This window comes from Camelus ferus, chromosome 13, assembly GCF_009834535.1.
Source record: "Camelus ferus isolate YT-003-E chromosome 13, BCGSAC_Cfer_1.0, whole genome shotgun sequence".
NCBI classification, from domain to species: Eukaryota; Metazoa; Chordata; class Mammalia; order Artiodactyla; family Camelidae; genus Camelus; species Camelus ferus.
This window is the reverse complement of record NC_045708.1, coordinates 16,632,700-16,660,128: the sequence shown is the minus strand read 5'-3', so window position 1 is coordinate 16,660,128 and position 27,429 is coordinate 16,632,700. Positions and strand designations below refer to the sequence as shown.

Below are 27,429 nucleotides of genomic sequence, written 5' to 3'. Positions count from 1 at the left end.
ATACTGAGTGTCTTCCCCAAGGCACCTGTCAGTTGGGGGAAGAATTCAGATCAGAATTCCCAGCAGCTGAGAAAACCACCCCTAATCTGTTTTCCATACAAGCAGGCCTGAGCTGTGACCTTCTTTCCACTTTAACGAGGGGCTCGAGCTGGGCAGAAGGGACAGGGCTGAGGGGAGGAGCTGTCTGGGGAGGTGGGGTCGGGGTGGGGACAGCTCCACCTGCTGCTGCCGCCTCAGCTATGCTGGACCCAGGGACCGGCCCCTCCTATCCTCCACCCCCCTCCCCATAGTTCTCATCCATTGTCATCACACTGTCTCAGCGCTGCTATATTTAAGGCCCGTGCAGGCTCCAAGATCACATTCTTCTCCCAGTCTCTGCTGAGCCCAGGGCAAGAAGAAAACTAGGACCCTCTTATCCTCCGGAATCTTCTCCCCAGAGACACCTCAGTGGGCACGGCTGCTTCTGTGAGTCACTTCCAGGGATCAGGGTTGGGGAGGGAGACCTCCGGACAGTGAGACCCTCGGCTTTCCATTGGGAAATAGTGTTTGTGTGTCTGTGTGTGTGTGTGTGGGTGTGCGCATGCCCACATATTGGGAAAGGATCCTAAAAAATTTGGGAAGAAGTAGACGTGCTTCGGCATCACCCCAAGTGGAAATGGGAGAGGGTTCTAGGAAAAAATCCCTGCCCCATCTCACTGTTCTCTGTGGCCCAGTGTCTTCTGAGCTGAGCCTTCTGAGATATGAAAGCTACAAAAAACCCAAACCATTTAGGGATGTCCTAGGAAGTAGAGGCTTTCCTGCAGTCGAGCAGGAATCAGCAGGGAACAGAGGGGCTGGCAGGTCCAGCAAACCTAGAGCAGTGCTGGCAGAGCCCCGCTTGGCTGGCCCAGCAGGCAGGGGACAAGAGCAAACCTACAGGGTCCGCATCACAGGACAGGGAGGGCATTTATCCAGGCTGAGCTCACCGGCACGAAACCGAGGCCCAGGAGGGAAGGAGCTGCCTCACCTCCTCAGTGGTGGGTTCAGAACTCCGGCCTCAGAATCTGGTGGGGCACTTAGAGCCTGTCCTGGCCTACTCGGACCCACACACACGGCGTTCTGGAAAGAGGACAGGGGAAGCTGCGATCTCCTCACTGCTTAATCCCAAGCTTCAGTCAGTGCTTTAAAAAGAATCGATGGCTCATCCACTAAAGACAGGGTTCTGGTTGCGGGAGGCCCAGGAGGTCAGGGATGAGCGCCAGGCCCATCGCTGTGCTAATCAGGAACAGAGCATCCACAGAAGGGAGCCAGCAGCTGACGCCAGAGAACGTTAACCCTCAGCTGCTGGGGCCAGGGCCATGGCGTCCCGGGACAGCTGGAGGGCCTCCCCACCTAGGGTGGTACCCAGCAGCTCTCTTCTCGGGCTGCGAGGAGGAAGGAGCAGAATGAGCCGGCCAGTCATTCCCTGGGTGCAGGCAGACCCTCTTCCTCAGGAGGGACCAGATGGGAAGCCCAAGTAGTGACAGTCCCGTTACATTCTGCCCAGGTCATCTCTCAGGAAGTCAAGGGAGCCTCAGGGGCAGCCCTGGGTCCTGGCTAGTACTCTGCGGTAACCCTTGGGTATCCTTTGTGGACACTCAAAGAGGGCAAACTTTTTGGAACCTGAAGGAACAAATTCCCACTAAGATTGACCCTTGAGATCCTGAGCCCCCAACACCCCAAAACAGGCCCTTCTGGGCCACGGATCTCCAACGAGGCCAGCGGGCCTACCTCCCACGTCATGGACTTAGAGAAATGGTCCCCCATGTGCATGTTCACACCCAGGTCAGAACACAGTCCACACACACACACACTTTGCCCAGCCAGCAGGCGCCTGGGCAGAGCTGGACCTCACAGAAGCAGACAGGACAGTGCTCAGGCGGTGGTCTCCTCTTCTGCCTCCTTCTTCATGCCCAGGGTCTACGTCAGGGCCAAGTCCGGCAAGGACCCTCCCAGGTCAGGGCCATTCCAGGGGTTCCACCCAGCATCCCAGAGCTTCAGCATCAGGGGGCCTCAGAGGCCTGGTGGTGACACCAAGCCCCAGATCTGGGAAAGGACTTAGTGAAGAACACAAAGCTGGCTGGCTTGAGGGCCCCTACTCTCCTCACCTCCCTCCCCACGTCCACCGTTTCGCTCCTGCTCCAGACCCATTTGATCCAACCTTACCGGGCACCACCTGGGGGGCCCAGACCTGAGCTTCAGGAATATGAGGGAGGGTCCCATCGCTGTGAAGAAAGTGTTGTGCACTGTGTCCCCGGCCTCAGCCATGGCCTGGCCAGGAGTGGATGCGAAACAGAGGTCAAGAGACCTGGGTGCCAGTCATAACCCCACCGCCAGCCAGCTTTGGTGACCTTGGGCCAGCACTCCTCCTCCTCATGAGTAAAATGGGATAATAATGGCACTGTGTCAGATGGGTCATTGTAGGAACCAGGGTCAATGCATTTGAAAACTCCTAACACGGGACCTGGCCCACAGCAAACACTCACTGTTGGGACTTTTAATTCACTCATGCTTTTATTCAAGAGTCAAGATACACAGATACGACATAATTAAATAATAAAAGGAGGCATTTTCTGAATCAGAGCTAAATTGTGGGGTGCAGGTAGAAAATATAGAAGGAATTAAAAAAAGGGAGAATTTTAGGTGACCTGTAGTTTCTCAGCAGAGCTTAGAAAAATAACGTTAATGTCTAATGCTTATATAATACTTACTAAATGCCAGGCACTCATCTACTCTTTATGACCACCCTAGGGGTCTGCAGGCCCATTTTATAGATGAGGAAACCAAGGCCTAGAGTCTTGCCCAAGATCATACACTTGTAAACTGGAATGAGAAGTTGGGCTCACCCCCACGGATGGGACCCAGAGTCTCCAGTCTCAACCGTGGCACTAACTTAGGCATCTCAGCTCGGGCTTTGAAGCATGAAGAGCATTAAGCAGGCCAGGAGGAGGAGACGGGGTCTCCAGATGAGGAAAGCAGCCCAGGCACAGGCTCAGAGGTAGGACTGAGTGTGGCATGTGCAGGCAGAGTGAGGACGCGGGCCCGTCTGGAGCCACAGAATATCCCTGGACATCACAATGTTCAATCACCCACAGTCTGGGAAGCTGAGGCACATAAAAGGGAAGGCCTCACCCGGGTCACGCGGAGGGACACGGGTAGGGTGAGCCCGCAGCCAGGGGCTGCTCCCCACTGCAGAAATCTGCACACTCAGGGGCAGCGCGTGGGGTGGTGGACAAGCCAGGCTGAGAGTGTGAAGCCCGCCCCGTCACCTGGGGCAGGTCCCTCTCTCCCTTGAGCCTGAGTGACCCTGTCTGCCCACTGGAGAGAGAACCCCCGACCGGCAAACCTCCCAGAGATGCTGGAGGACCACACAGGGAAGGGATAGGCAGACGCCTGGTGGAGTGACCGTGCACCTTGGCTTGGCAGGTTGTTGCTCTCGCAGCCATGACTCTGCCTCGCAGCTCGGGAAGCGTAGGGGAGCCCCAGCCGGCGCAGGCCATGGAGGTGCACAGGCTGGAGCGCCGCCAGGAGGAAGAGCAGAAGGAGGAGCGGCAGCACAGCCTGCACATGGGCTCCTCCACGCGGAAACGGACCTTCCGCAGCAGGTGGGGCGTCAGGGCCCCACCCCGGCCACTGCCCTACCCCCAGGGCCCCCAGACTGAAGGGGGAGGCCTGGCCCTGCTTTCTGAGACCCCAGTGTGAGGAGGGAGGCACGGCCATGCGGGCTAGTACCCCGAGGTGGGTTGATGCAGCCCTGATCTCTGGGAGCCCCCAGCCAGATCCCCCAGCCAAACCTGCAGGAGCCGTTCTCTCTCTTTCTCTGGGGCCAGTGAGGAAGAGTATCAGTTCAGCGACGCAGACTACGCGCTGGCTGCAGCCCTGGCTCTGACGGCCTCCTCAGAGACATCGTGGTAAGTCAGCTGACCTTTCCAGAGAACCCTGGGTCATTCTGTCCAGTCCCCTGCCTCCCTGTTGGGCTCCCACACTCAGCTGAAAGAACCTGCCCAAAGTTACACACCTGGAGTGAGGGGCTCCTTGGAGGTTCAAGCCTGGGGCTGTCTGACCACAAAGCCCACTCACTGCACCACCCTCTGGATGGGCCCACAGGCAGCAGTGAGGCCCTGGCCCCAAGGGAGAGGGTGGGGGTCTGCACATCACCACCCGGCTTCACATGGTCTGGGAGGAGGCAGGGGGTGGGGAAAGGAAGAACAAGTAAACCAGCCCAAGTTTTGGACGTGAGTCCCGAGGTGGGAAGGCCTCTGAGCTCGAGAGCATCCGGAAGCCGCGTAGGGGGCTAGGAGCCGGGGTTCTGGTCCTGGCTGGCCTGGAGCCAGTCACGCAACCTCAAGTCCCTACCCAGTAAAATGGGGGAGACTAAGGCCTGTCCACTTGGTTGTAGTGAAAATAAGAGGAACAAGGGTTTGAGAGCCTTATGAGCTATATCGATAATATTTACTACGCATCCTCTAAAAGCCAGACCCATTCAGGGTGTTTTGGACGCAAGAGAGGGTTAAGGTTGCTCTTGTCCTCAAGAAGCTTAAGGTGCAGCTGGCATTGCTGGGTGCAGGGAAGGCACGGCTGGGATGTCCCCCATGACACCACCCCCATGCTCTCCACCTGTGATGGCCTCTGTTACCGCAGGGAGGCCCAGCTGAGGCGCCAGACCCACACCGTGGAGCTGGAGGAGCGAGGGCAGAAGCGGGTGGGCTTCGGTAACGAGTGGGAGAGGACAGAGATCGCCTTCCTACGGACCCAGTGGCTGCTGCGCCAGAGACGAGATCGGAAGGCGCTAAGACGGCGGGTGAGGGGGGTGGAATGGGGCTCCCTGGGCCCTGGAGCCAGGGACCCTTCACATGCCGCCCACCTCACCCTACCCTTGGCTCAAAAAGAGCTGGGCATCCCAGGGCCCCCACCCTCTAGTTGTGTGACCTTGGGCAAGCAACTGATTCTGAGCCTCAGTCTTCTCATCCGTAAAATGGGTAGATGTGGCATCGATTCTCATGATTGAGGTGGGAAGTAAATGAGACTGGGCTTGTCAAGTCACTTTCCCAGTGCTTAGAACACAGATGCCCTTTAGGAAATGCTATTCCTGACAAATGTCAGGGATCTAAGCCACTTCCATAACCCCTCCCTGGGCAGGACAGCAATAGCTACAATATTTACCTGGGCTTTATCAGCACCCACGTTTTCACATGTAACTCATTTAGTCCTCACTGCAACCCCACAGGAGGGGGAAATGTTATTACCATCCCCATTTTACAGAGAAGGAAGTGGAGGACTCGCCTTTGGTCTCACAGCTAGTAAGTGACAGAATTTGGCTTTGACCCCAGGCCAGCCAGTTCCAAAGCCCACACCCTGCCCTCTGGGCCACGTCACACTGCCTCTCAGCCACCAGTGAGGGGGCCCCAACCCACATGGGTCCAACTCCAGAGCCTGGGTGTCAGGGGAAAGGCTACAGCAAAGATGGGGAAGATGTGGTGCCCTGGCCCAAGGGAGTCATAGACCCCCTCCCGCTTCCAGACAGAGGAGAAGGTCCGGGAGGCCAAGGAGCTGAGGGAGCTGTGCGCCGGCCGGGGGCCCTGGTTCTGGATCCCGCTGCGCTCCCACGCTGTCTGGGAACATACCACGGTCCTGCTGACCTGCACTGTCAAGGCCTCGCCTCCACCCCAGGTCACCTGGTAAGCCACTGCGGCAGGAGAGGAGGGCCTCCAGGATTCCGTGAGTGCCCAACAGCTCCCTTCCGGGGGCCCAGTCCCTCCCCTAGAAGTTTCTCTGACTTAGAAGAGCTGCAGACCCACAGACCCTGAGCTCCGCCCACCCCCAAACAGAGCAGCAGCTGCTGGGAAGCTCAGGAGGGGCTATTCTCAGCTGCCTCCCAGCCAGCCTGGGGCTGGAGGACTGGGCCCCGGGGAGCCAGCACTTGTGAAAATATGATTCTGATGTCATGAGAAGGCAGCTGCTCTGAGCTGGGCACCCCCGGGGTTGCGGGATGGTAGTGGGAGAAAGGTCAGGGCAGGTGTGCAGGAGAGGAGACAGAGAGGCAGGGGCCCTACAGCGCGAAGGAGCTCAGGCCTGCAGTGGGAGCCCCGCACCCCAGGCCTAGCTCGCACGCTCTCTACTAACTCAGTGTATGGTGTCAACTACATCTCTTAACCTCTCTGATCCTGCCTCAGTTTCCTGTTCTGTAAAATGAGTTGAAGATCTCCTGTCCAACTTGCATGCGTTGAGGATTTAATACCTCAAAAATACAGAAGCCCTCAGAGCTTGAAAGGCGCTGGGACAGTAGGAGGTGCTTTTCCTGGGAGTTTGCCCATAACAGAGCCACGGAGTTGAGGCCTTGCTGGCTGAGGGGCGGGGAGGCAGGTGTCTCCTGAGCTGGTGTGGAGGAAATAGGGGTGGGCACCGCCAAGTCTGGGTCTCAGTTCTACCACAGACGGACGGCTGTCATTCACACAGCTGAGTCCACTGTTCACTGAGTTCCCTGAGGTCTAAGGCCCATTGCCAGGCACGTGGGGAGATGAGGAAGAGATTTCAACAAATATTTACCAGGAGTGTAATCTGTCCCAGGCCTCGACTCAGGCACTGAGGCATAGAAATGACCCAGACACAACCTGGCCTCAAGGAACCCTCAGCCCAGAAGAGAAACGTTAACATACAGAGAAGTACCTTCACTGGGCGGTATTTGAGATTAAAGAGTGAAAGTGAAGAGGAAGCAGTACCTGCCTCTTCCTGGAGGATCCAGGAAGGCTTCTTGGAGGAGGTGACATGTACGCCTGCTCTTGAGAGTGAACAGACCATGGTCTGGTAGCAGAGAGAAGATAAGCACACAAATAACTGAGGCCACACAGAAAAGCAACATCTTATACTTGAACCCCCTTTACACTGACCCAGCACTTTCCTCTTATTTGAGCCTCAGGGCCATTCATGAGGTTGGGACTATATCCCATTTCACAGGTGAGGCTATCAAGGCTCAGAGAGGTGATGTGACTTGTCTAAGGTCACACAGCCAGCGTGAGCCAGGATTCAAACTCATGCTTCTTGCCTCCCAGCCCAGAGCTCCTTTTACTGGCCGAGAGAGTAGGAAGATAATCATTAGCTGTTCTTTTCCTTAAAGCATATTTAATGACTAAAAAGGCAGAGAAAGAGAAAGAGTTCAGGTGAGGAGCACTCAAGAAAAGTGTCCTGAGGGAGGTGGCTTTGGGGCTGGTCATTGCCAGATGGCATTCATTCAAATTCCATGGGGACCAGGGCAGTTCTTTCCTGCAAATTGCTGGTCTGGTAAGAGGGCCGCTCCCACCAGCCAGCCTGGGTGAAGTGGGGGTCACCACCTCAGCTGTCCCGGCCTGGTAGCCAAGCCCTGCCCTGCACTGGCGCTGAGGCCCACATCTCAGGCATTCCATGGAAGCCTCCGGGGAAGGCTTCCACAACAAGGAGCTGAGCATTCCTTGTAAGTGGCAGAAGCCAAGGCCAGGCCCGCCTCCAGCCGGAGGGACTCAGGTGGCCCCTGGGGATCGGGTTTTCCATCATTAATCACCACCCGGAGGGCCACATATCATCCTAGGATTGGCCTCCAGAGCTCTGCCCAGGCCCTGGTAGACACCCAGCCCCCAGGTCAGGAGGAAGATCCTGGCTCACTTGGCTGAGGAGTCGATTCATTCAGCAGTTATTGAGCACTTGCTGAATGCAGGGGCAACAACAGGGCAAGTTCAGCAAGGCCCAGTCTGGCTAAGTTCACACTGCAGAGTGGGCCCTGGCCATGATTCATCGATGTCAGAATCAATCTCCCAGGCCAAGCAGCCTTAAAAAGTAAAATCTAACACCACAATATGTAAGGGGAAAATTAATTTAGGTAAATAACAATAATCTCACTCTTTAATATGGGTGTCTCTGAGCCAGGCTCTGGGCTGGGCATTTCGCCTCAGCTGTCTCATTTAATGCTGCTTTCTGATTGGCTGCCTCTTAGCTGCATCCACACCGCCCATGCCTTCAAAGGTCCGGTACAGGCAGGAGACTGAAACCCAGAGGGGACAAGATGAGAGGCTGCCCAGGTTGTGCCCAGAGCTGCAGCTGCTGCTTTTTCTGGAAAAGGCAGAGGCCGGCCAGGCTGAGGTGTCTGGAATGTTCCTGACAGCTGGGAGGTGGGGGTGGGTTTTGACCTTGGCCCCCAGGCCTGGGAGAGGTGGAAAGATTGGGCGCCCAGATTAGGTACCACCCTCCCCACAGGAGACTTTCAGAAGAGGGCTCAGCACTGTTTGGTTGCCATGGAGACAAACCGGGCATGAGGGGTGGGTCCAAGGAAGGTGATGAACTGAAGCTGGGGTGCCCTTTCTTGGCCAAGTCCTCCTCTTCAATCTCAGCCACCGCTGAGGCTGACTGTCCATGCAAAGGCCTCAAGGACACGGAGGCTCAGAGAGGGGCACTTACTTGCTCAATGTCACACAGCAGGCTGTGTCAAGAACTCAGACCTAGCTTTCACAGACATTCAGTTGCCAGCCCTGACTCCTTAAGCCTCCAGAACATCCCTCAGTGGGCAAGGCCACCTCACTGCCCAGTGCCTGTGGCAGAGAGATCAAGAACCCAGGGTTCACAGAGAACAGAAGGAAATCTCCAGGGTGCAGTGGGGCGGGGAAAACTGATGGGCCATCCCTGGGAATCGCCTGGGAAGTTTTAACAACACTGATACCCAGGTCCCACACCCGGAAACTCTGATTTCATTGATCTGGGCTGCAGCCTGGGCATGGAGATTTTGTCTAATGGCTTAACTAAAATAGAAGGTTTTTTTCTTTCATGTAAATGTCTGATGTAGACAGCTGCTAAGGCAACTCCACCCCGCAGGTTCCTCAGGCCTCTTCCCACTTCCAGATGGCAGCCGTCGTGGTCATATTCTTGCCATAGGATGGAGGGAAAGAGGATGTAAACAAGGGCAAAAGGTGTTATCAGAAGCAGCCACATGATGCTTGTACTTACTTTCTGCTGACGAGACTTAGATCAGTCACATGGCCACACCTCGCAGAGAGAGCGGCTAGGAAGCATGCTCTATGTCAGGTGGCTTAGTGACAAATTCTATTACCTTAGCATCAGAGGGAGAATGGTTATTAGAGAACAATTAGCAGTTTCTGATGCAAATTCCCAAAGGCTTATGTTCAAAATCTGGACATAGAGATTTTTAATGCTTCCCCACTAGTGATTTTAACAGGAGCCAAGATAAAGAACTTCTGTCCCGGGGGTTGACAAAGGAGGTAGGGATGGGGAATCCTCCTCGGCAATCGCCCTCAGAGAGGAGGAAAAATTTGGGACCTGGTGGTTGGAGGAGGGGCAGCTACTGCAAATTCCGGGCTCCCTCTGCTCTGTTCCTCAGAAGGGAATGAACCCTTGAGCATCTACAGCATTCAGGCTTTACATGCCTTCTCCCATTTGATTATCACAGCAACCCTTAGAGAACAGTGCAATTATTACTCCCATTTCACAGATGAGGAAAACTGAGGTTCAGAGCAGTGAAAGTGCCGCCCTGGGTCACCTAAGTGAGGGTCCAGATCCTTCCTACTCGGAACCACACTGCCTGCCACAGACTACTTGTCTCCTCAGGTACAAAAATGACATGCGAATTGATCCCCGCCTCTTTCCCGCCGGGAAGTACAAAATCACCAACAACTACGGGCTGCTGACGCTGGAGATTAGGAGGTAAGACCATGAGCCTCAGAGGGACCCACGGCCTCCAGGCCCCAGCACGACTGAGGCCAGAGCAGGATTCCAAACCCTTCCTCAGAGCTGTTAACCCAGGCAGCTCATCTTCAGAAGTCTCTAGGGTGCTTGTGAAAATACTGATTCGTGGACTGGACCCTCCTCTCACCCCTAGAGAGGCTGATTAAATAGGTCTGAAGTGGGGCCCAGGAACGGGTATTTAACAGACACTCCCATGTGGTTCCAATGCCTTGGAACACACAGTGAGGAACTGGGACTCAGAGGCTAGAAGCCAAGACTGAATGCACGCTGAGCTAGGCATATTGGGAGAACTCCTTGCTGGGGGAGAGAAAACACACTTACACACACACATGTACACACACACACAAACACACAAACACACATGCCAGGAGAAGCCGTTGGAAGAGAGAGAGTGAGAAAGGCCTTTCAGGAGGTGGTGAGTCTTAAGCATGGGGGCTGTGCAGTCAGGGAAGGCAGCCTGGAGGGGCAGGTGCGGTAGGCCTTTGAAACAAGAGGGATTCCTGCCCCAGCATCCAGGGGAGGAGAGGGGGCACCAAGGGGCCTCTCTGCTTGCTGATGGGACCAAATGTGCCACGTGCTACCATCTACCCTCTTTGCTACCACACTGTCCCTGGATGGAGCTGGCCCAGGCCTCTACTGGGAACAAGACAGGGTTGGCCAGGCTGGTGGTGAGACCTGGGCCTGAGGTTGAGATGACCTGGGCATCTGGCCGAGCGCTGGCACAGACTGGCCGCGTGCCTTGGGCAACTCCTGCTCCAGGATTCTGCCCTGGAGGTGCTGACAGGGCGGGAGGCCATGCCTGGGAGAGGGCTTGTCACCTTGAAGCTGGGTAGAATTCCAGCTGCTCTGTGACTCTGGTCAAGTCACCTAAGCTCTCTGATCCTGCAGGGGCAGTAACAACAATACTTGCAAAGGCCTTTCCCTTGAGGTGGGTTAGGCTCGTTATATCCTGAGCTTTTCAGAGGAGGACATGGAGGCATGGAGAGGGACAGTGGCAGTCCAAAGGCACCCAGCTTTGTGGAGGCAGGCCCTGGCCTAGAACCTAAAGTCTTCCCCCAGGCTTTCCTCTGTGTCTACACAGAGACTTGCGTTTCCCTGGAGCCCAGCAGTCTCTGGGGGAACGTCTCCCTCTCTCCTTTTCAGATGCACCATTGAGGATGCAGCCACCTACACCGTGGTGGTCAAGAACGCCTTCGGCCAGGCCTCCGCCTTCGCCAAAGTCCTTGTCCGCAGTAAGTCCCCCTGCCCCCAGCAGGCCAGGCTGCCCACAGCAAACCCAGGATGAGCAGATGAGGACATGGGTCTGCCATCAGACTTGGGGAGGGGCTCCCAGACCGGGGGTATTTGGCCTGGGATCCAGTGACCAGGGCAGCCTTGGGGACTCCCGCCTCCCTGGGACCTTCCGCTCTCAGACTGTACAACCCACACTCCTGTTCAAGGGGACCCCACCTCCCTATCCCCAAAGAGAATGCTCATCCCATCGTGTTGGGCTTGGGTCCAAATCCAGCTCAGGGCCTCTGGGAGGGCAACCTGGCCACCACGGGTCCTCAGTGGCAAAGGCTGAGTCCCACCAACTCCCCTCCTGACCCCACAGCCCCATTTGGCTTCTGGTGAGTGTTTCCCAGCTGGTTCAGGCGCCTCCTGGAGGTTCCCCGGGGGCATCTGAAATCACAGCCTAGTGCACAGAAGATGTGCAGGAGTCAGCCAGACCAAGTCTGCACACTGGCTCTGCTACCCACTGGCTGTATGAGCTTGGGGGCCACCCACTTCCCAGAGCCTCCCACCTGCAAAGCGGGAATCCCACTCCTGCCCTCTGACACTCCTGCTGATTTAATGAGATGATTTAGCTAAAGCTTGGCTGGAGCAGGCTCTTGGGGAAGGATAACTTTCCCTCCCCCACCCCATGACCAGGGCAGATCCCAGCCCAGGAGGCCTCACTTCTGAGCCCTGGAGAATGAGGGTCTTGCCCTCAGGGCCCTGAGAGAGACGCTGTGTGTGTGAGGGTTCATGCACACACACACACACACACACACACGTGCGTGCACACACTGGGCTGCTAACAGGCTGGAGTCCAACCCTCTTCCCACCTCTCATCAGACCTTGTTAAAATGTCTTTCACAGCCTCTCCACCCCTCTGCCCTCTTCCCCAAATAGCTCTTGAGAGGCAGCTGTCCTGCTGCCAGGCCAGGCTCTCTGCAGAATTTGAGCTGTCCCTATAGGCGGTGCCCAGAGTCAGAAGCAAGGTCAGGCATGGGGGCCTGCCTCCCTCTGTCCATCATCCTTCCCATCCTTTCATCCACGTCCCCATGCCTCCTTCCATCAAGGTCTTTCCAGGGACCGGTGTCATGTCATGGCTTCAGGCTACTAGGGGGCATGCTAGGTGATCAGGCCTCAGTTTCCTCATCTGTTCATGAGAGGATAATAATGGCAGCAACAGACAGGGCTGCTGTGAGGTTTAAATGTGTTAATAAGCAGCACACGGTGTGCACTTTGTGAACGAAAGCGATTCTCTTTCTTCCCTGGTGGTCTGTGTCCACGCCACCTTGGATCTCACACTGAAGCCTCCAGGAGGCCCTCTTGCACTGCCCTGGCCCTGCCAGCTCTCCCCGACCCCACCAGAAATCCCAGTCTGACTAGGCTCGACCTCTAGGACTGTGGGATCTGGCGATGGGTTTGGGTAAAGGAAGGAAACCACTCTTTATTGAGCACTGACTGTCAGGCTCCAGCTGAGGACTTTGTTCACGTGAACTTACTTATTGAAACCCTGCCACCACCATCAGGTAGGAATCACTGTCCTCATTTTACCCATGAAGAAACCAAGGCACAGAGAGGTGAGGGAACTTTCTCCAAGCCAAAGGGAGAGCCACTAATAGACCAGGACTCAAACCCACATCCAAAGGTCATGCCTCCCAAATTTAATAGGAATGTAGGGGCTGAACCTTTTCAAACTCCATTTGCTCTGTGTTTTTCAGCTTACCTGGGGAAGGATGCTGGCTTTGATTCGGAGATGTTTAAAAGTAAGGAGGCTGGAGGAGGGACGGGCCTTTGGGGAGGAGAGTGTCTGGGACTCCTCGTCGGGCACCCACATAGCCCCCTTTGTAATATAGCCACCCATTGTGCACAAAGGGATGTCCACATGGGGTTTGCCTGTAAGCTGGTAATACTTGTAGGCTGGCTCCTGGGGGTCTGTAGGCACCCCAGAGCTGCCACCAGATACTGAGCTGTCCAGTGGCCGGAACAATAAGAAAGGCAAAGCCAAAAAGACAAACAGACATGGCCCTTTGGATATTTGCCATTTTGGCTCATCTGGTCCCACCTAGATAAATCTCCCCAGCCCCAGCCCCAGGATCAGGCCCTCTTCCCCTTGTTAAGATCACCTCAGGCACTGTGAATCCTGACCCAGAGGAGTGGGGCTGCCCCATAAGGGTCCTCGCTCCCATCCAAGCCCCAGGCTAGGCTGGAGGCCTCAGAATACTTCTGCCCTAAATTTCTGTTCCCACCTAGGATTGATGTTTGGCCGCAGCGTGGAATTCACATCAGTGCTGAAGCCAGTCTTTGCCCGTGAGAAGGAACCCTTCTCCCTGTCCTGCCTATTTTCGGAAGATGTGTTAGACGCCGAGCAGAACATCCAGTGGTTCCGAGACGGTGAGGACCCCTAGTCCTGGCCCCCAGCCTTCAGAGGCAGAGGTGGAAGCCAGAGAGGGGCTAGAACCCTGGCTCCACCCCAACCCCGGGACCTCCACTGGAGAGAGGAACTCAGATATGCCTCTCCCCCAACTACTGCGAGCTGAGTCCCAGGTGCTGAGGAGACAGAAGGAAGCTACACAGCCAGGTGGGGTCAGATCAAGTCACCTGCAAAGGGTCACTGAGCACCCACAGTGCCAGGCCCTGTGCCAGGGCGGGGTGGGCACAGACACGCAGGAGCTCATGGGGTTCTCCGTCTGGAACTGCAGCCACTGCCCACTGAGAGCCTGCAGTTGGTCAGGCGTTGTCTCAGCCCTTTATATCTGTGGATCCCCTCAGCACCCTAGGGTAAGAGATGACATTTGAAGCAATGAGAACAGAGGCCGGGAGGCAGGTCAGCCCAGGAGTGTCAGGGCAGGTGGTGACAGTCGCCTAAAGGCTTTTCAGAGTCAGGGTTGTGGGTGCAAATAAATAATTGCTCCTCATGAGCCGGAAGACCGCTGGGGGATCACAGGCCTGGGCCGGGGCAGCTAACACAGGAAGAGGTGGCCCAGGCAGGGCAGAGAAGGACGGCCGGACCCCCTGCCCCATTCATGACCAGGCCTGCAGCCAAAGGACAAGAAGTACAGCCCCTCTCCCCCCGGGGACCCTCCTGCCTGAGCCTGGGGAGGCTGCTTGGGCCGGGCCTGGGGACGGAGGAGGGGGAAGCCATGAGCCCTGAGGAACAGCTGCAATTACAGACCGAGATGTTTGCCCAAACCTGTAGATCTTCCAGAACAGAGGTGCTGACAGGAGGGAGGGGCCTTTGCTTGGGGCAAAGAGCAGGATGGTCCCACAGCATGGCCTCGGGGGGAGGCCTAGAGCCCCAGAGCCCCTTCACTGAGCCCCATCCCTCCCACTAAGGTCCCACCTACTGAGTCCCCACTGTCCTCACCGACCTCGACCCCTCAACGACCCCTCTACCCTCCCTGACACCCCATTTCAATGAGCCCCCCTGGCCCTTTCCTGCATCCCCACCCTCCTCAACAACTACCCCCCACTCATTTAGTTCACAGTCCCCACCCACTGAGCCCTACCCCCTTCCTAGAGCCTCCAACCTCCCAAAGAGCCCCTGACCCTCACACCAGACCCCATCTCTATCATTCCTACTTCCACACAGAACCTCCCACTCCTCACGGAGCTGCCGACCATTTCCCTAAATGCTCGTTCCCTCACTGAGCCCCAAGCCCCTTCCCTGGGCCCTGCCCCACCCCTACCCCAAGCCTTCTGCAGAGGAGAGTCCTAGAGGTCACCACCCCTTCCCCAACTCCCCAGCAGAGCCTCAGGCTATAACCATGCTGGCCCTACCTCCACCTAGATCCTCAGAGCATCCACAGTGAGGCCCGGATCCCCCAGGAGCTAACACCAGACCCTCTCTTTGCAGGGAGGCTATTGAGGTCCTCCAGCCGCCGGCAGATGCTCTACGCAGACCGCCAGGCATCCCTGAAGGTGTCCTGTGCCTACAAGGAGGACGAAGGGCTGTACACGGTCCAGGTGCCTTCGCCTTCTGGGCTCCGGGAGCAGAGCGCCTATGTGTTTGTGAGAGGTGAGAGGGTGGGGTGGGGGCAGGGGGCGCAGCTGGAGCCCAGAGACCAGGGCTCTGCCCTTGACTGATTGGCTAAAGGACACTTGGCAGGTCCCCTGCTCCTTGGGGCCTTGGTGGCATCCTATGACCCTCCAAAAGGACAGAGCCTGAGAGCCTGTGGGCTGGGATCATTCTAGTCCCTGATTGATTTCTGTCTCCTGGCTATGTCATTTCACTAGCTGGGCGACCTTGAGCAATTTACTTTTCCTCTATGAGACTCAGTTTTCCCATCTGCCAAATGAGGGGGTTGCTCTGGGACTCAGATTAATTGTGCTGATTGTTCAGGTGTGTGGTACAGAATAGGTCCCTAAAAACAACAGGGCCCCATGACCTCCCTAGATTCTCTCGTTTAAAAGAAAGAGGTCCTGGTCCTGGTCCTGGTCCTCAAGACCAAAGCCAAGCTCCTGGAGGGTTAATGAGAAGAGGATGTTGGGTGGGAGTAAGAGGGAGTTTGTTGCCAAGTGGACATTGACTAGAAGGGTCCTCCCCACACCTCTCTTCCCTCCCTCTGCCCCATCCTGGGTTTCAGATGCTGCAGCTGAGAAGCCAGGGGCTCCAGGCTCCCCCTTGAATGTTCGATGCCTGGACGTGAAGAGAGACTGCCTCATCCTGACATGGACTCCACCCAGCGACACCCGGGGCAATCCCATCACTGGCTACTCCATCGAGCTGTGAGTCGGTCTCTTGAGTGCAGAGCCCATGGGTGCAGATGGCTCTGTGAGGACAAGAGTGGGACCATAAGATAAAGGGGGCCCCATGTTTCTCCTCAGAACAGGGCAGGAGGTAGACTGTGTTATATTATTTAGGGGCCATAGAAGTGTGTCCACTGATACCTGGAACCCCACCGCGGGAGTCAGCTGCTGCCCTCTGGACCCTTTACAGCACAAGCTGACCATGGGAGGGACAAACATTAATACTTTAAATCTGAGCACGTGTGGATTTGTTGGCTGCTTTCCTCCCTGAGTGACAGAGACAGAGCAGCACTGACTCAGGACGGAGGGGGCACATGAGGAAGGGGGGAGCCTGGGACATCCCGCCTCCTTCACCTGCTGCCAGCTCCGAGGTCCTAGCTGGAGGTAACACCTCATCCAGCCACCTGCATACTTGCAACAACCCCTAGCTAAGGGGGAGGGGGAATCCTTCATGCCCCATTCTACAGATGAGGAAACTGAGGTACATGCCCCCAGTGGCAGAGTTAGGGTTTGGACCCATACGTGACCACTGCCCCATCCAGCCAGTACTGTGTGCTGGGGCACTGCCGGAGGACAGTGGTGCCCAGAGAGCGCAAAGAGACTCTGAGGGTCACTCTGGAATGCATACCAACAGGAAGTGGACAGCCCTTGGGTGAAATTCCAACTCTCCCACTCACAAGCCGAGCGACCTTGGGCAATCCATCTCACTCTGTAAACGCAGATCACAGATCCATTTGTAGAGTGAAGACAGTGATCATGCCTAAGGACGAGGACTGCCTCAGTTAAACAAGATGATGGAGGTGAAGGGCCCAGCACAGTTCTGGGCACACAGGAGAGCTCCAGGAAAGGCACTAGCTATTCTGATCAGCATGATGGTTGGTGGAGGATGGTGAAAAGACCTCCTGGGGGCCTGAGGTTGGAGCTGGGCTTTTAAATGGAAAGCAGGACTTTAATTGAGATGAGCTGGGCTAGCAGCCCAGGGCTGGGGACTAGCCCAGGTAGAGGCTCAGACTGGGAAGATGTGAGTCGTGGGCAGGGGCTGAAGCCAGGGCCTCTCCCACAGGTGCCAGGGTGAGTCTGAGCAATGGGTGCCCTGCCACCAGGCCCCCGGCGGGACCTGTCGGTGCCCAATCCAAGGCCTCCTCGAAGGCCAGACCTATCGGTTCCGGGTGAGAGCCATAAGCAGAGCAGGCAGCAGCCTCCCCTCCAAGGCTTCAGAACCAGTTGTCATGAGCGACCATGATGAAGCCCAGAGGAAGACAGGTGGGTACAGAGGCCCTGAAGGGACACTCCAGAGCATCAGTCGGGGCACACTCAGGACTGCCTCACACAGGAGACAGGCAGAACAGGCCCCATTCCAAGCCCTGTTCCAAGGGGTAGACACAGCCCAGCCCTCGGGAACCCCTAGTCTGATGGAGGAGACAGTGCTGTCTTTAGCTACCCCTAGCCTGAGGGGCAAGGTACAGCTCATCTGATGGAAGAAACACAAACCTGTCCACACAAGAACCACAGCAGTTTCTTCAGATGCCCTTAATCTGAAGGAATAAAACGGCCCTGCCTCAGGAGCCCCCAGCCTGGGAGGCAGTGGAGGACACAGCCCTCTCAGCCCCGAGGAGTCAGCCTGACTTGGGTTCACTGTGCCCCAGAGATCTGACCCCATCCCTTCTCCTCTCTGTCCGCATTTGTCCCATCTCTGGGGTCTGAGAGTGGCCCTGCAGCACTTTGAACCGCTGAGAATGCTGGGGCCCAGAGTGGACCTGCCTGGGGACACAAAGCGAGGGGCCAGAAGGCCAGGACCAGGAGCGGGGAGAAACCAGCACCCAGAGCCGGGCAGGCCCGCCCGTCCCCTCCTGACCCAGCCCTCCACACACACCCCTCACCCCTACTTCTCCCTCAACGGGCTCCATTCTCCACCCTAGAGATCCCCTTTGATCTGGGAAGAACGATCACCGTCAGCACAGACGATTTTGAAGGTACGTGTGAACCTCCTGCCTCCAGACACCAGCCCTCTTTGTGGTGCTAGAAACTCTGGGACACAAACTGGCCAAGAGACAGGAGCTGTCCGTGTGCAGGGTGTGGGGAGGCAAGTGTGGGTGGGATCCATCCTGAGGAGGCCAGGTTCTTGGGTGAGTGACTACGCCCCTCGTGGAGAAGGCAGATATTGGGGAAGCTCCCCAGCAGGACATCAGGAGACCCGGGTTCTGGCCCCAGCTCTGCCTGGCCTTGCTGGGTGACTGGAGCAAGTTCCTGCCCCTCTCTGGGCCCCAGTTCCCTCCTCTATGAAGTGAGGGGCTGAGATTCGGGGTCTCTGAGGGCCCACTCATCTCTGCCCCGGATGGCTCTGATTCCAGACTTTGTGACCATCCCCTCACCCCCGACCAATGTCCATGCCAGTGAGATCAAAGAGGCCTACGTGGTTCTGGACTGGGAGGAGCCGAGACCCCGGGGCAAAGCCCCGCTGACGTACTTCCTGGAGAAGGTACGGAGACCCCAGGGGCCCCAGGCCCAGGCCCACCTGAGAAATAGACACGCTGTGGGACAAGGATGTGGGGGAGTTCAGGGAGGTGAGGGGAGAGCCCAGCAGTGTCTGCTTGGGAGACCTTCAGAGAAGAGAAGAGAATTTTCTGCCTGGAAGGGCCTGAGCAGAGCCCTCCACAGTGGCAGAGGATGGATTAAATGACCTTTGAGACTACCCCAAGAGGCCAGTCACTGATGGCAATTTCTGAAGCTGTTCACGGAAATACACAAAATTAAGAGACAGACAATAACAACAGTAAGATCCCCATTTCCTGGGTACCTCCCCACTCCAAGTCTGGCTGGCATCTGGTCACACATTGGGTCAAACACCTCTTCCTGGCCCGGGTCACAGTGGGAGGCAAGCTAGGCTGGTGCCTACACCCCAGGGTCACTGAGAAGCAGCATTTATAGGGCCTGGGGGCAGCAGTTAGCACCAGGAAGGGGTACTCACTGGGAAACTGGGGGCAGGAGTTTGGTGGGGGGGGCAGCTCCCGTGGAATGGATTTCACAGTCGACAGGAGGCAGTGTGGCAGAGTCAAAACCAACATGGTGTTAAAATCCATTCCAATCCTGCTTCTGCTGTGTGAGCTGGTTTGCTAAGTTCTCTGAGCCCCGGTTTCCTCCAGCATAAAACGGAGACCCTACCCTGTGAGGATGAGATAAGTTGCCTCACACAGCCAGGGCCAGCAGCCCTGGACTGTAAACCCTTCCCAAGGAGATGTTCTTCACTCTGATCTCCCTAAAGGAAGAGACCAGGTTTATCTTCTCATTACGCACTGTGCCCAGCACGGAGCCTGGCACATAGTAGGTGGACAGTACAGGCTTAGTGAATCAACAAATGAAGAAGTTCCAGGGAGGAGTTTCTGGCTCTGGTTGTCCCAATGGGCCTCTCTGCACATTCACAGGTGATCGTATTTCTCCGAAATGGGAAAGCTGTTGAAGATCTGTTTGGGGAGGCTGCAGAGTACAATGGTTAAGACCTTGGAGTCAGACTGCCTGGGTTCTGACCTTGTCTCTGCTACTTACTAGCTGTGTGACCCTGGCCAAGATATAATCTCTCTGAGCCTCCATTTCTTCTTCCATAAAATAGAAATAATTGTATACCCTATAGGGCTAATGTGAGGATCGGATTACCCAAAGCACATTGGGACTTAGAACATAACCTGCTCCCGGTGGGTGCTCAGCAGTGTTCACTGGATTTTATAGCGGTTTCTTAGCCTAGCTGGGTTCTAGGCTACTGACAGCCAGGTGGGCCTTGGGAGGGGAAAGCACAAGGTCAGGGTCCGTGGGTCCCCCGGTGCTTCGAGGTTTTAACTGTCACTCCCAGACTCAGCAGAAGTGGCCTCACTCACCTCACCACCCTCAGCTCTTTGCCCTCGACCTACCCAGAGACCCAGGACTCATGGCTGCCTTTGGGGCCCCTGATGTGGTGCAGAGTAAGCAGGCCAAGTTACCAAAACTCCCTGGACCCGTGTTCCCTCATCAGTGGGGAAATTAACACCCACCTTGCAGGGTTATTGTGAGATTTCAGCCATGAACTCGTGCATTCGTCCCACAAACAGACTGAGCACCTCCCACGTGCCAGTACTCTTCTCAGACGTGGGAAAAATAGACAAACCCCTGCCTCCAGAGCTGAGATGTCAGTAGAGGGTGGGGGACGCATGTCAAAAAAGATGAATCAGTGAAGTATTTGGCACATTCACAAATGGTAGGTGCTTATGAGAAACACAAAAAGGCTGGAGGTGATTTGAAGTGTCGAGGTGAGGGGCTGCTGACATTTTAGATGGGGGCTGGCTGGCGAGACCTCCCTGAGAAGGTGCATTTTGAATAAAGGCCTAAAGGAAATGAGGAGCCAGCCAGAGATTTCTGGGGGAAGAATATTCCAGGATAAGGGACCAGCAAGTACAAAGGCCCAGAGGCAGAGGTTGGGCCTGGCACCATCAAGGGGCAGCAGCGGGTCATGAGCCTGGTGCGTGAACAAAGAGGGCATGGATAGTGGCCACACAGGTGGCAGGAGTCAGGCCAGGGAGAAGCTTAGGCTCTGAGGAGATGTGGGGCTTGGGAGGGTTCTGGGCAGACAGGGATGTGATCTGACATGTTGTAAAAGGTTCCCTCTGCTTGTCATTTGGAGAAAGACTAAGCTAAAGGCAGAAACAAGCAGTGAAGAGGCTATTGAAATAACTCAGGTGAGAGACGATGGTGGCTTGGACCAAGGTCGTGGAGGGGAGCATGAGGGTGGTAAGCCTTGCTTGGATTCTGGGTAGATTTTGAAGGTAAAGCCAACTGGATTTGTTGATGGCACATATTGTGAGGGGGCAGGGGTGAGAAAGAGTCCAGGATGGCTCCAGGGATTTTGGCCTGAGCAACTGGAAGATCTGGAGCCACTTGCTGGATGTGGGCAGCGCTGGTGAGGGGGCGAGCTCCAGGGCTGAGTTCTGGACATGCTGGATGTGGGATGCCCAGCAGGCACCCAGGTAGAGTTCTGGGCATGCTGGATGTGGGCTGCTCAGCAGGCACCCAGGTAGAGACATGGTGAAGGCAAGTGGGTCTAGAGCTCCGGTGGTGAGGGGCAGCCTGGGCCAGAGAGAAAAGATAATGAAAACGTGTGGGAAGAGCCCAGCCCAGAGCCTGGCCCAGGCAACACTTAACCAATGCAGGTTTCTCTCTTTGTCACAGTCGGTCATAGGTAGTGGCACCTGGGAAGCCATCAACTCTGAAACACCTGTGAAATCCCCGAGATTTGCCCTTATGGATCTGGAGAAAGGGAAGTCGTATGTCTTCAGAGTGCGAACGATAAACCAGTATGGCATGAGCGATCCCTCGGAGCCCAGCGAGCCCATCGCCTTGAGGGGGAAGCCAGGTACCTGTGTGATGCCGGAGACGGGGGCAGGCCAGGCCAGGCTGTCAGCACCCAGGCTCAGGACCCCATGGCTTCAGGGACAGAGCCACGCCCATTTCTCTGTCCTCGACCACGTCTATCTACCATGAAGCTGAAAAGGAACATGATTGCAGGCCTGTAAAGTTTTAGGACATCAGGAATCACATTTCTCTGGGCAGGAAGCTCTAGACATTTTTTTTTCTAGATCAGCAATTCACAAGTTGCAGAATCCAGCTGGGTCCAGCACAGGAGCCGAGGGTGATCAAGCCGTCCCTCAGTTCTAAAGGTCTCCAGCCAGAGCCTGATCCTGCCTGGTGCGGCCAGGAGGGAGCCCCTGAGCAGGCCTCCCACCCTCTTCCTCCCTCTCGGGGTGGAGGCTAAGCAGTCCCTAGCCTGGCTCACCAGGTAGGTGGGACACCTCTCATCCACACAGCGTGGGCCTGGGCAGGTCATTTCTGTGCTGCAAACCTTGGTGTCCTCCTCGCCCCACCTCTGGCTCCTTCCTGAGTCTCTCAGCAGCAGGTCCATCCTGGTCCTGACTTCCCAGGGTTCCCTCTCTCCTCTGAGGCCTCTGAGGTCTGGAGTTCTTCCCTTTTTGATCAGATCAGATCAGAGGGTTCCCTGAAGCTGCCATCACCAACTAGTCCTTTAAGGGGCCCAGCTGTAGCAGTACCCATCCGAGAAGAGCCTGATACACTGCAGGGCCCATTTGGAGAAGATTTCAAAGTCCTAGATTTGTTTGCACTGCTTCAATAATGTAGAAAAGATAGATAGATACATACATACATACATAGACAGACAGACAGACAGACAGATAGATAGATATCTCAAGTATAAATAGGTTGGTGGGCAAATGGTGTTTTTCTTTAATTCTGACTTGGTTAACGTTTAGGCTTGATTCAGGGGCCAGTGAGTGGTTTGTGATTGGATGTGGCAATCTCTGGACCACAAGGCAGCCTTGGGGCAAGGTTCTGGTACAGTTCAGAAAAGGAAAGGAGAGAAAAAGAAGAAAGAAGAGGTGAGGAAAAAAGAAAAGGCATTTACTTGTATTATAAAAGTGAAATGATTGTACAAAAATGGGAAAATATAAAAGAAGCGAGAGAGTGAGACAGAAAAGAAGGAAGGAAGGGAGGGAGGGAGGAAGGGAAGGGAAGTAAAAAGAGAAGTAGGAAGCTCCTGTATTTGCCATTCATCCAACCATCCACCCATCATCTAGCCATGGCAGCCCCTATCTCAAGGAGCATAGTCTCAGGGAGCCAAAGTTGAAGCTTCAAGGAAAAAAATGAAGTTTCCCAGAGACTGAAGATAAAGACAGGAAAACTGTCAGACTTGGTGACTTCTAAAGGGGGGGAGGTGGATTGTAAAGATTAATGAATGGGGATTTTAGTGAGGAAGGGAAGATGTTTAGAGGTAAAAGGGGAGAGGACTTCTAGAATCCGGGAGTCTGGGGCACACCTCTGGGACTAGGAAAGACCTGCCCAAAGCCTGAGGGCATGTCTGGAATGCATGCCCCGCCCTGGATTGCTGTGGGGGGTCCCTCCCCGCCTCTCACACACTCCACCCTCTCCCCAGCCCCGTAACTCATCATCTTCACTCAGCCCACATTTCTGTTTTTTAGCCACTCTCCCTCCTCCAACTCAAGTTCAAGCTTTCCGAGACACACAGACCTCTGTCTCCCTGACCTGGGAGCCTGTGAAGGACAGCCCAGAGCTCCTGGGTTATTACATCTACTCCCGGGAAGCAGGATCATCCGAGTGGCAAACGGTTAACAACAAACCCATCCAGGGCAACAGGTGAGTGTGCCCCATCCCTTCCTGCAGCAGGCCACCCCAAAGGAGGGGCCGCAATCTTGATGAAGCCTCCCGTTCACAATCTGGTTGGGCACTGGGCACTGTTTGAAGCTCTTTTCAAATATTAGGTCATTTAGTTTTAGCTGCAATCCTATGAGCTTAGGACTACTACTTTCATTATTGTTGTACAGATGAAGAAACTGAGGCACAGAGCAGGTAAGTGGCTTGCCTAGACTCCTTTTGCTAGTAAGTGGAGGAGCCGAGACTTAACCCAGGTGACCTCTTTGTCAGCAAGCGCTTGCTAAGGGCATGCTGTTTGCAGATAGCAGTGACTGGCTAGGTCTTGTCCCTCCAGGAGCTTAGAGACAGAGATAGGCAGGAAGTGCGGCCAGGGAGGCTGTGATTCAGGCTCCACACCCACCTCTCACTCACCCAGTGCCCCTGCACAGAGACATGCCCTCTCTGAGCCCCTCCTGCCTTTCCAGCTCCCACTCCCCTTGGAGTCTCCCTCCTCACTCGGTGGCCCTGGTCCTTGCAGGCAGAAGCCTCAAGGCTTCTGGGCTCAGGACGTCTCTCAGTGTTGAGGCTCCATGGGGTCAGGGGCTTGGGTGGTGACACTCCTCCCCTCCCTTTACATCAGACAACGAGCCAAGCTCTGAGCACATCTGTGAGGTCCCCTCACCCTGCGCCCCAAGCCCCAAGATCATCTTACCCAGAAAAAGGGACAGGACCTTGTGCCTCATGGTCACTCATAGTTTGTCGCTGTTAAAGTTCTCAAGTGGGAAAATGATCGAGTTTTGGACAAGTTAGTTCAGAGTCCAGGTTCTCCCTGGAACGACATCTCTCCCCTGACTTGCATTCAGAGGTCCTTCCCTGAGTGGGGGCCAGGGGTTGAGGAGAGCCACGTGAAGAGAGTGGCACGTCTGAAGAACGTGTCACACGTGGGGCATGGCACGCTCCTCTGGTATGTCCAAAGAACTTGTCTCGTGTGTGCATGCCATCAGTTACATGTGTCCGAGCTGAAAGGAGGCTAAACACTGCTGCCCAGGAGCGCTGCCCGGGCTGATGGCGCAAAGGGAGCTTGGCTGGGCAGTGCGGTCCCGTTCACCCCTGGACCACGAGCTCCACAGAACCTGGCTTAGAAGAGATGCTCCAAAAAGATCTGAAAGAACGAATGAATAACCCGTGGGCAGGCACTGTGCTGGGATTCGGGGCTGCGGTCCAGGTTGTGCTCCTAATTGGCCCTGTGCTGTGGGCTCAGCTCATTCCTTCTGGGGGAGCCCTTCCCTACCTCTATAATGAAGAAACTGGGCGGTTTGATCCATGAAGGCCCCTCCAACATTCTAGCATTCGGTTCAACTCATCTCTGTCAACAGGGGCTGGTCTGGGAAGTCACCCTCAGCCTCATTCTGCCCGGTGCTTCGTCCCTCCCAGAAAGGCCTGGCCCGTTACGTGTGCATGTCCCTGACACTGTGTCAGCCATCAACACTTGATTTAAGTCCTCGGGACCCCTCGGGGTCAACTGGCCCAGAGAAGCTCCCTGTAGAACAAAATTTGCTACAGGAAAATGTTGATAAGTGAAAAGGGAAAAAGAAACCCACAGTTTGGGTCTTACGAAGAAGGCGTCGGATGGGAAGGACATTTTTCTCTAAGCCAGAGTGTCCTTATTTGTCTCTGGCTGACAATTCTCTTTGGGGGGATCTTTAAAAGGACTCTGTGTTTTAGAGTCACAGCACCTGTGCAGATAGGAAGAGCCAGGTGTCGTGTTTCAAGGACAAGGTCCAAAGTCCTAGAGATGTACCAGGCTGCACAGTTCAGGAGCTGGCCACCTGGGCCTTCAATTGGTACCTTTCCCAGTGTATGCATTTTAATGATGGGTTCCAGAAGCCACATCCTTTATAACCTTAAGGACCTCATCCTCCAGGGTGCAGGCATCACTTTGGGGCCAAGGACAAGGTCTTTAGGTAAGAACTGCCCCAGAGGCCTCAAATCCTACCATACTGGTGGCCACTTACCCTACAAGGTTCTAGAAAGTTCAGAAATATCTCTGAGCTCTTTGGTCATCCCTGAAGGCTGCACATTTCTCTCCCAGGTTTACGGTTCCTGGGCTGAGGACGGGGAAGGAGTATGAGTTTTGTATCAGGTCAGTCAGCGAGGCTGGAGTGGGCGAGAGCTCGGCCATCACTGAACCCATCAGGGTCAAGCAGGCTCTGGGTAAGACTCCGGGATGGGTGTAGCCTGCAAGCTTCTGGGGGCAGTCCTGGGCTGGGCAGAGAGCCAGGGCCTTACAGACCACTTCTTGGAGAGTCTAATTCCAGAAGCCACAGGGGCAGAAGCCTCCTCAGGGAATCTGTAGTTAACCTGACCACCCCTTCCTTTGGGGAGGAAGTAACCATGGCCTGAAGCCATGGGGTGAAGCCTGACCAGCTCGGAGGCCAGGGTGGTGCCCTCCACATGGCAGAGTCAGGGTTACCAGTGGATGCCACCGGCTGTTAGACCCCCAGAGCAGGGTGGGCACCCACCGGGGGAGGCTCATTGCCACCCTCAGGCCACACTGCCCAGTCTGGCCACCACTAGGGAGCAGTGGCCCTCACCTCCTTGCCTCCCCATAGCTACACCATCTGCCCCATATGATTTCATCCTCCTGAGCTGTGGGAAAGATGATATGGTCATTGGGTGGAAACCCCCCAAGCGTCGTGGAGGCGGCAAGATCCTGGGCTACTTCCTGGACCAGCACGACTCGGAGGAGCTGGACTGGCATGCAGTCAACCAGCAGCCTGTCCCCACCAAGTTTTGCAAGGTAAGGCTAGCATGTGGCCACCAGCCTGGTGTCCTGACTTGCATGGCAGGGAGACCAGAGATCGGGGTTGGAGGTCCTGAGGCTCAGAGAACTTCAGTTTCCTTGCCTCTGATAATCCAGCTAATTGTCACTTGAGGACCAATTTTGTTCACAGCCCCCATAGACTGGGCACTGCTGGGCATCTCGCCCCCTGCCCCCCCCAGCCTCAGCCTTCACAGTCTGTTTCTGCTCTTCAAGGTCAGTAACCTTCATGAGGGCCACTTCTATGAGTTCCGTGCCCGGGCAGTAAACTGGGCAGGTGTTGGCGAGCTGTCGGCGCCCAGCGGCCTGTTTGAGTGTGAAGAGTGGACGATGCCCCAGCCAGGTGAGAGGCCGGGAGCCGCCAAATTCCAGCACCTGCCCTGGCCTTCCCTCCCTCCCCAGATCTAACCTATGAGATGAACACAACCGAGCTCTCTGTGCGTTCAGGCTTGCTTTGTTGGTCCCGAACCCCAGACCCCTGGCCCCGTCCACCGACTGACCCTGTAATCCCTGACACAGACAGTCTTAACCTGGCCAAATCAAGAGCCCCGATCTTGATCACTGAACTGGCCCTGAACCCCCATCCAAATTACCCTCTAGCTCAACACGCCATCTGAGCTTTGATTCTCACCACAGACTTCATCCCAAACCCCAAAGGCATACAAACTTGTCCCAGTTGGCCCAGGACTTTCCCAGTATTACCACTGAAAGTCCCATGTCCCAGTCCTGGACACACAGGGTGGACTGGTTGCCCACACACCACTCCCACAGATGGCCCCATTAGCTTTCTCCCCACGAGGCCCTCACCTCCCCCTTGGGAAGGAGGGGCCACAGACTTCCATCATTCCGTTCCACTCAGTTCTGTTTTCTGCACAAAACCTTTACCTGAATGGCAGATCATTACTGTGTGTGATGCTTTAGGCAAAACCACTTACAAACAACTGATATCTATTGGGTACTTACTGTGTATTGACACCTTCTATAAATTATGTCATTAATGCTCACAACAGCACTCTTTTATAAACTCTATTATTATCCCCATTTTACACGTAGGCTAAGTAACTTGCCCAGAGTCTCCATAGCCTGAAAGGGCGGAGCAGGGACATGAACCCTGGTGACCCAACTCTGGAGGTCACACCCTTAGCCTCGACATTAAACACTGAAATGGCAAAGAGATTAGAAGGATTAATGCTGCCTGGGATGGGGTGGGGAGGATTAAGAATGTTTCCGAGAGGAACTGACACTGAGCACACTCTGAAGAGTTAACTGTTTCAGACCTAGCTTTGTCATGAGGCCAAGGCCGGCCAGGTCCCCACCAGAGCAGGCACTTCCAGGCCTGGCTGGGACTGAAAGATTGACAAGCTTGCTGACCTCGCACCCAGCTCACTGCCTGACCGTCTGGCTGGCCATCTGGCTGTCCGGCTGCTTGCCCAGCTGCCCATCTTCCCACAGGCCCCCCATATGACGTGCAGGTGTTTGAGGTCCGGGCCACCTCCCTGATGCTGAAGTGGGAGCCCCCACTCTACAAAGGAGCTGGACCCATCACCGGCTATCGCATCAGTTTCCAGGAGGAAGGCTCTGAGCAGTGGAAGCCAGTCACTCCAGACCCCATCTCTGGCACCCACCTGAGGGTGAGTCCCTGCCCCTTCATCCTCTAACCCTAAGCCTTTCCTGCCACAGGA

The 27,429-nt window shown here is 55.5% G+C and overlaps 1 protein-coding gene across 1 annotated transcript in view; it reads left to right on the top strand.

The window, feature by feature from the left end:
* Positions 1-242: 242 nt before the first annotated feature.
* Positions 243-27,429, top strand: part of MYOM3 (myomesin 3) — a 44,374-nt gene continuing 17,187 nt past the window's right edge. The window contains exons 1-20 of the mRNA XM_006195434.3: positions 243-465; positions 3,445-3,623; positions 3,849-3,929; positions 4,660-4,819; positions 5,539-5,696; positions 9,604-9,699; positions 10,885-10,973; positions 12,714-12,758; positions 13,246-13,386; positions 14,849-15,010; positions 15,579-15,720; positions 16,805-17,004; positions 17,661-17,714; positions 18,093-18,220; positions 20,935-21,118; positions 22,755-22,929; positions 25,019-25,140; positions 25,539-25,726; positions 25,964-26,090; positions 27,200-27,378. Coding sequence (XP_006195496.1) covers positions 3,463-3,623; positions 3,849-3,929; positions 4,660-4,819; positions 5,539-5,696; positions 9,604-9,699; positions 10,885-10,973; positions 12,714-12,758; positions 13,246-13,386; positions 14,849-15,010; positions 15,579-15,720; positions 16,805-17,004; positions 17,661-17,714; positions 18,093-18,220; positions 20,935-21,118; positions 22,755-22,929; positions 25,019-25,140; positions 25,539-25,726; positions 25,964-26,090; positions 27,200-27,378 — 2,592 coding nt within the window. The 5' untranslated portion in view covers positions 243-465; positions 3,445-3,462. The remainder of the gene's footprint in view (positions 466-3,444; positions 3,624-3,848; positions 3,930-4,659; positions 4,820-5,538; positions 5,697-9,603; positions 9,700-10,884; positions 10,974-12,713; positions 12,759-13,245; positions 13,387-14,848; positions 15,011-15,578; positions 15,721-16,804; positions 17,005-17,660; positions 17,715-18,092; positions 18,221-20,934; positions 21,119-22,754; positions 22,930-25,018; positions 25,141-25,538; positions 25,727-25,963; positions 26,091-27,199; positions 27,379-27,429) is intronic.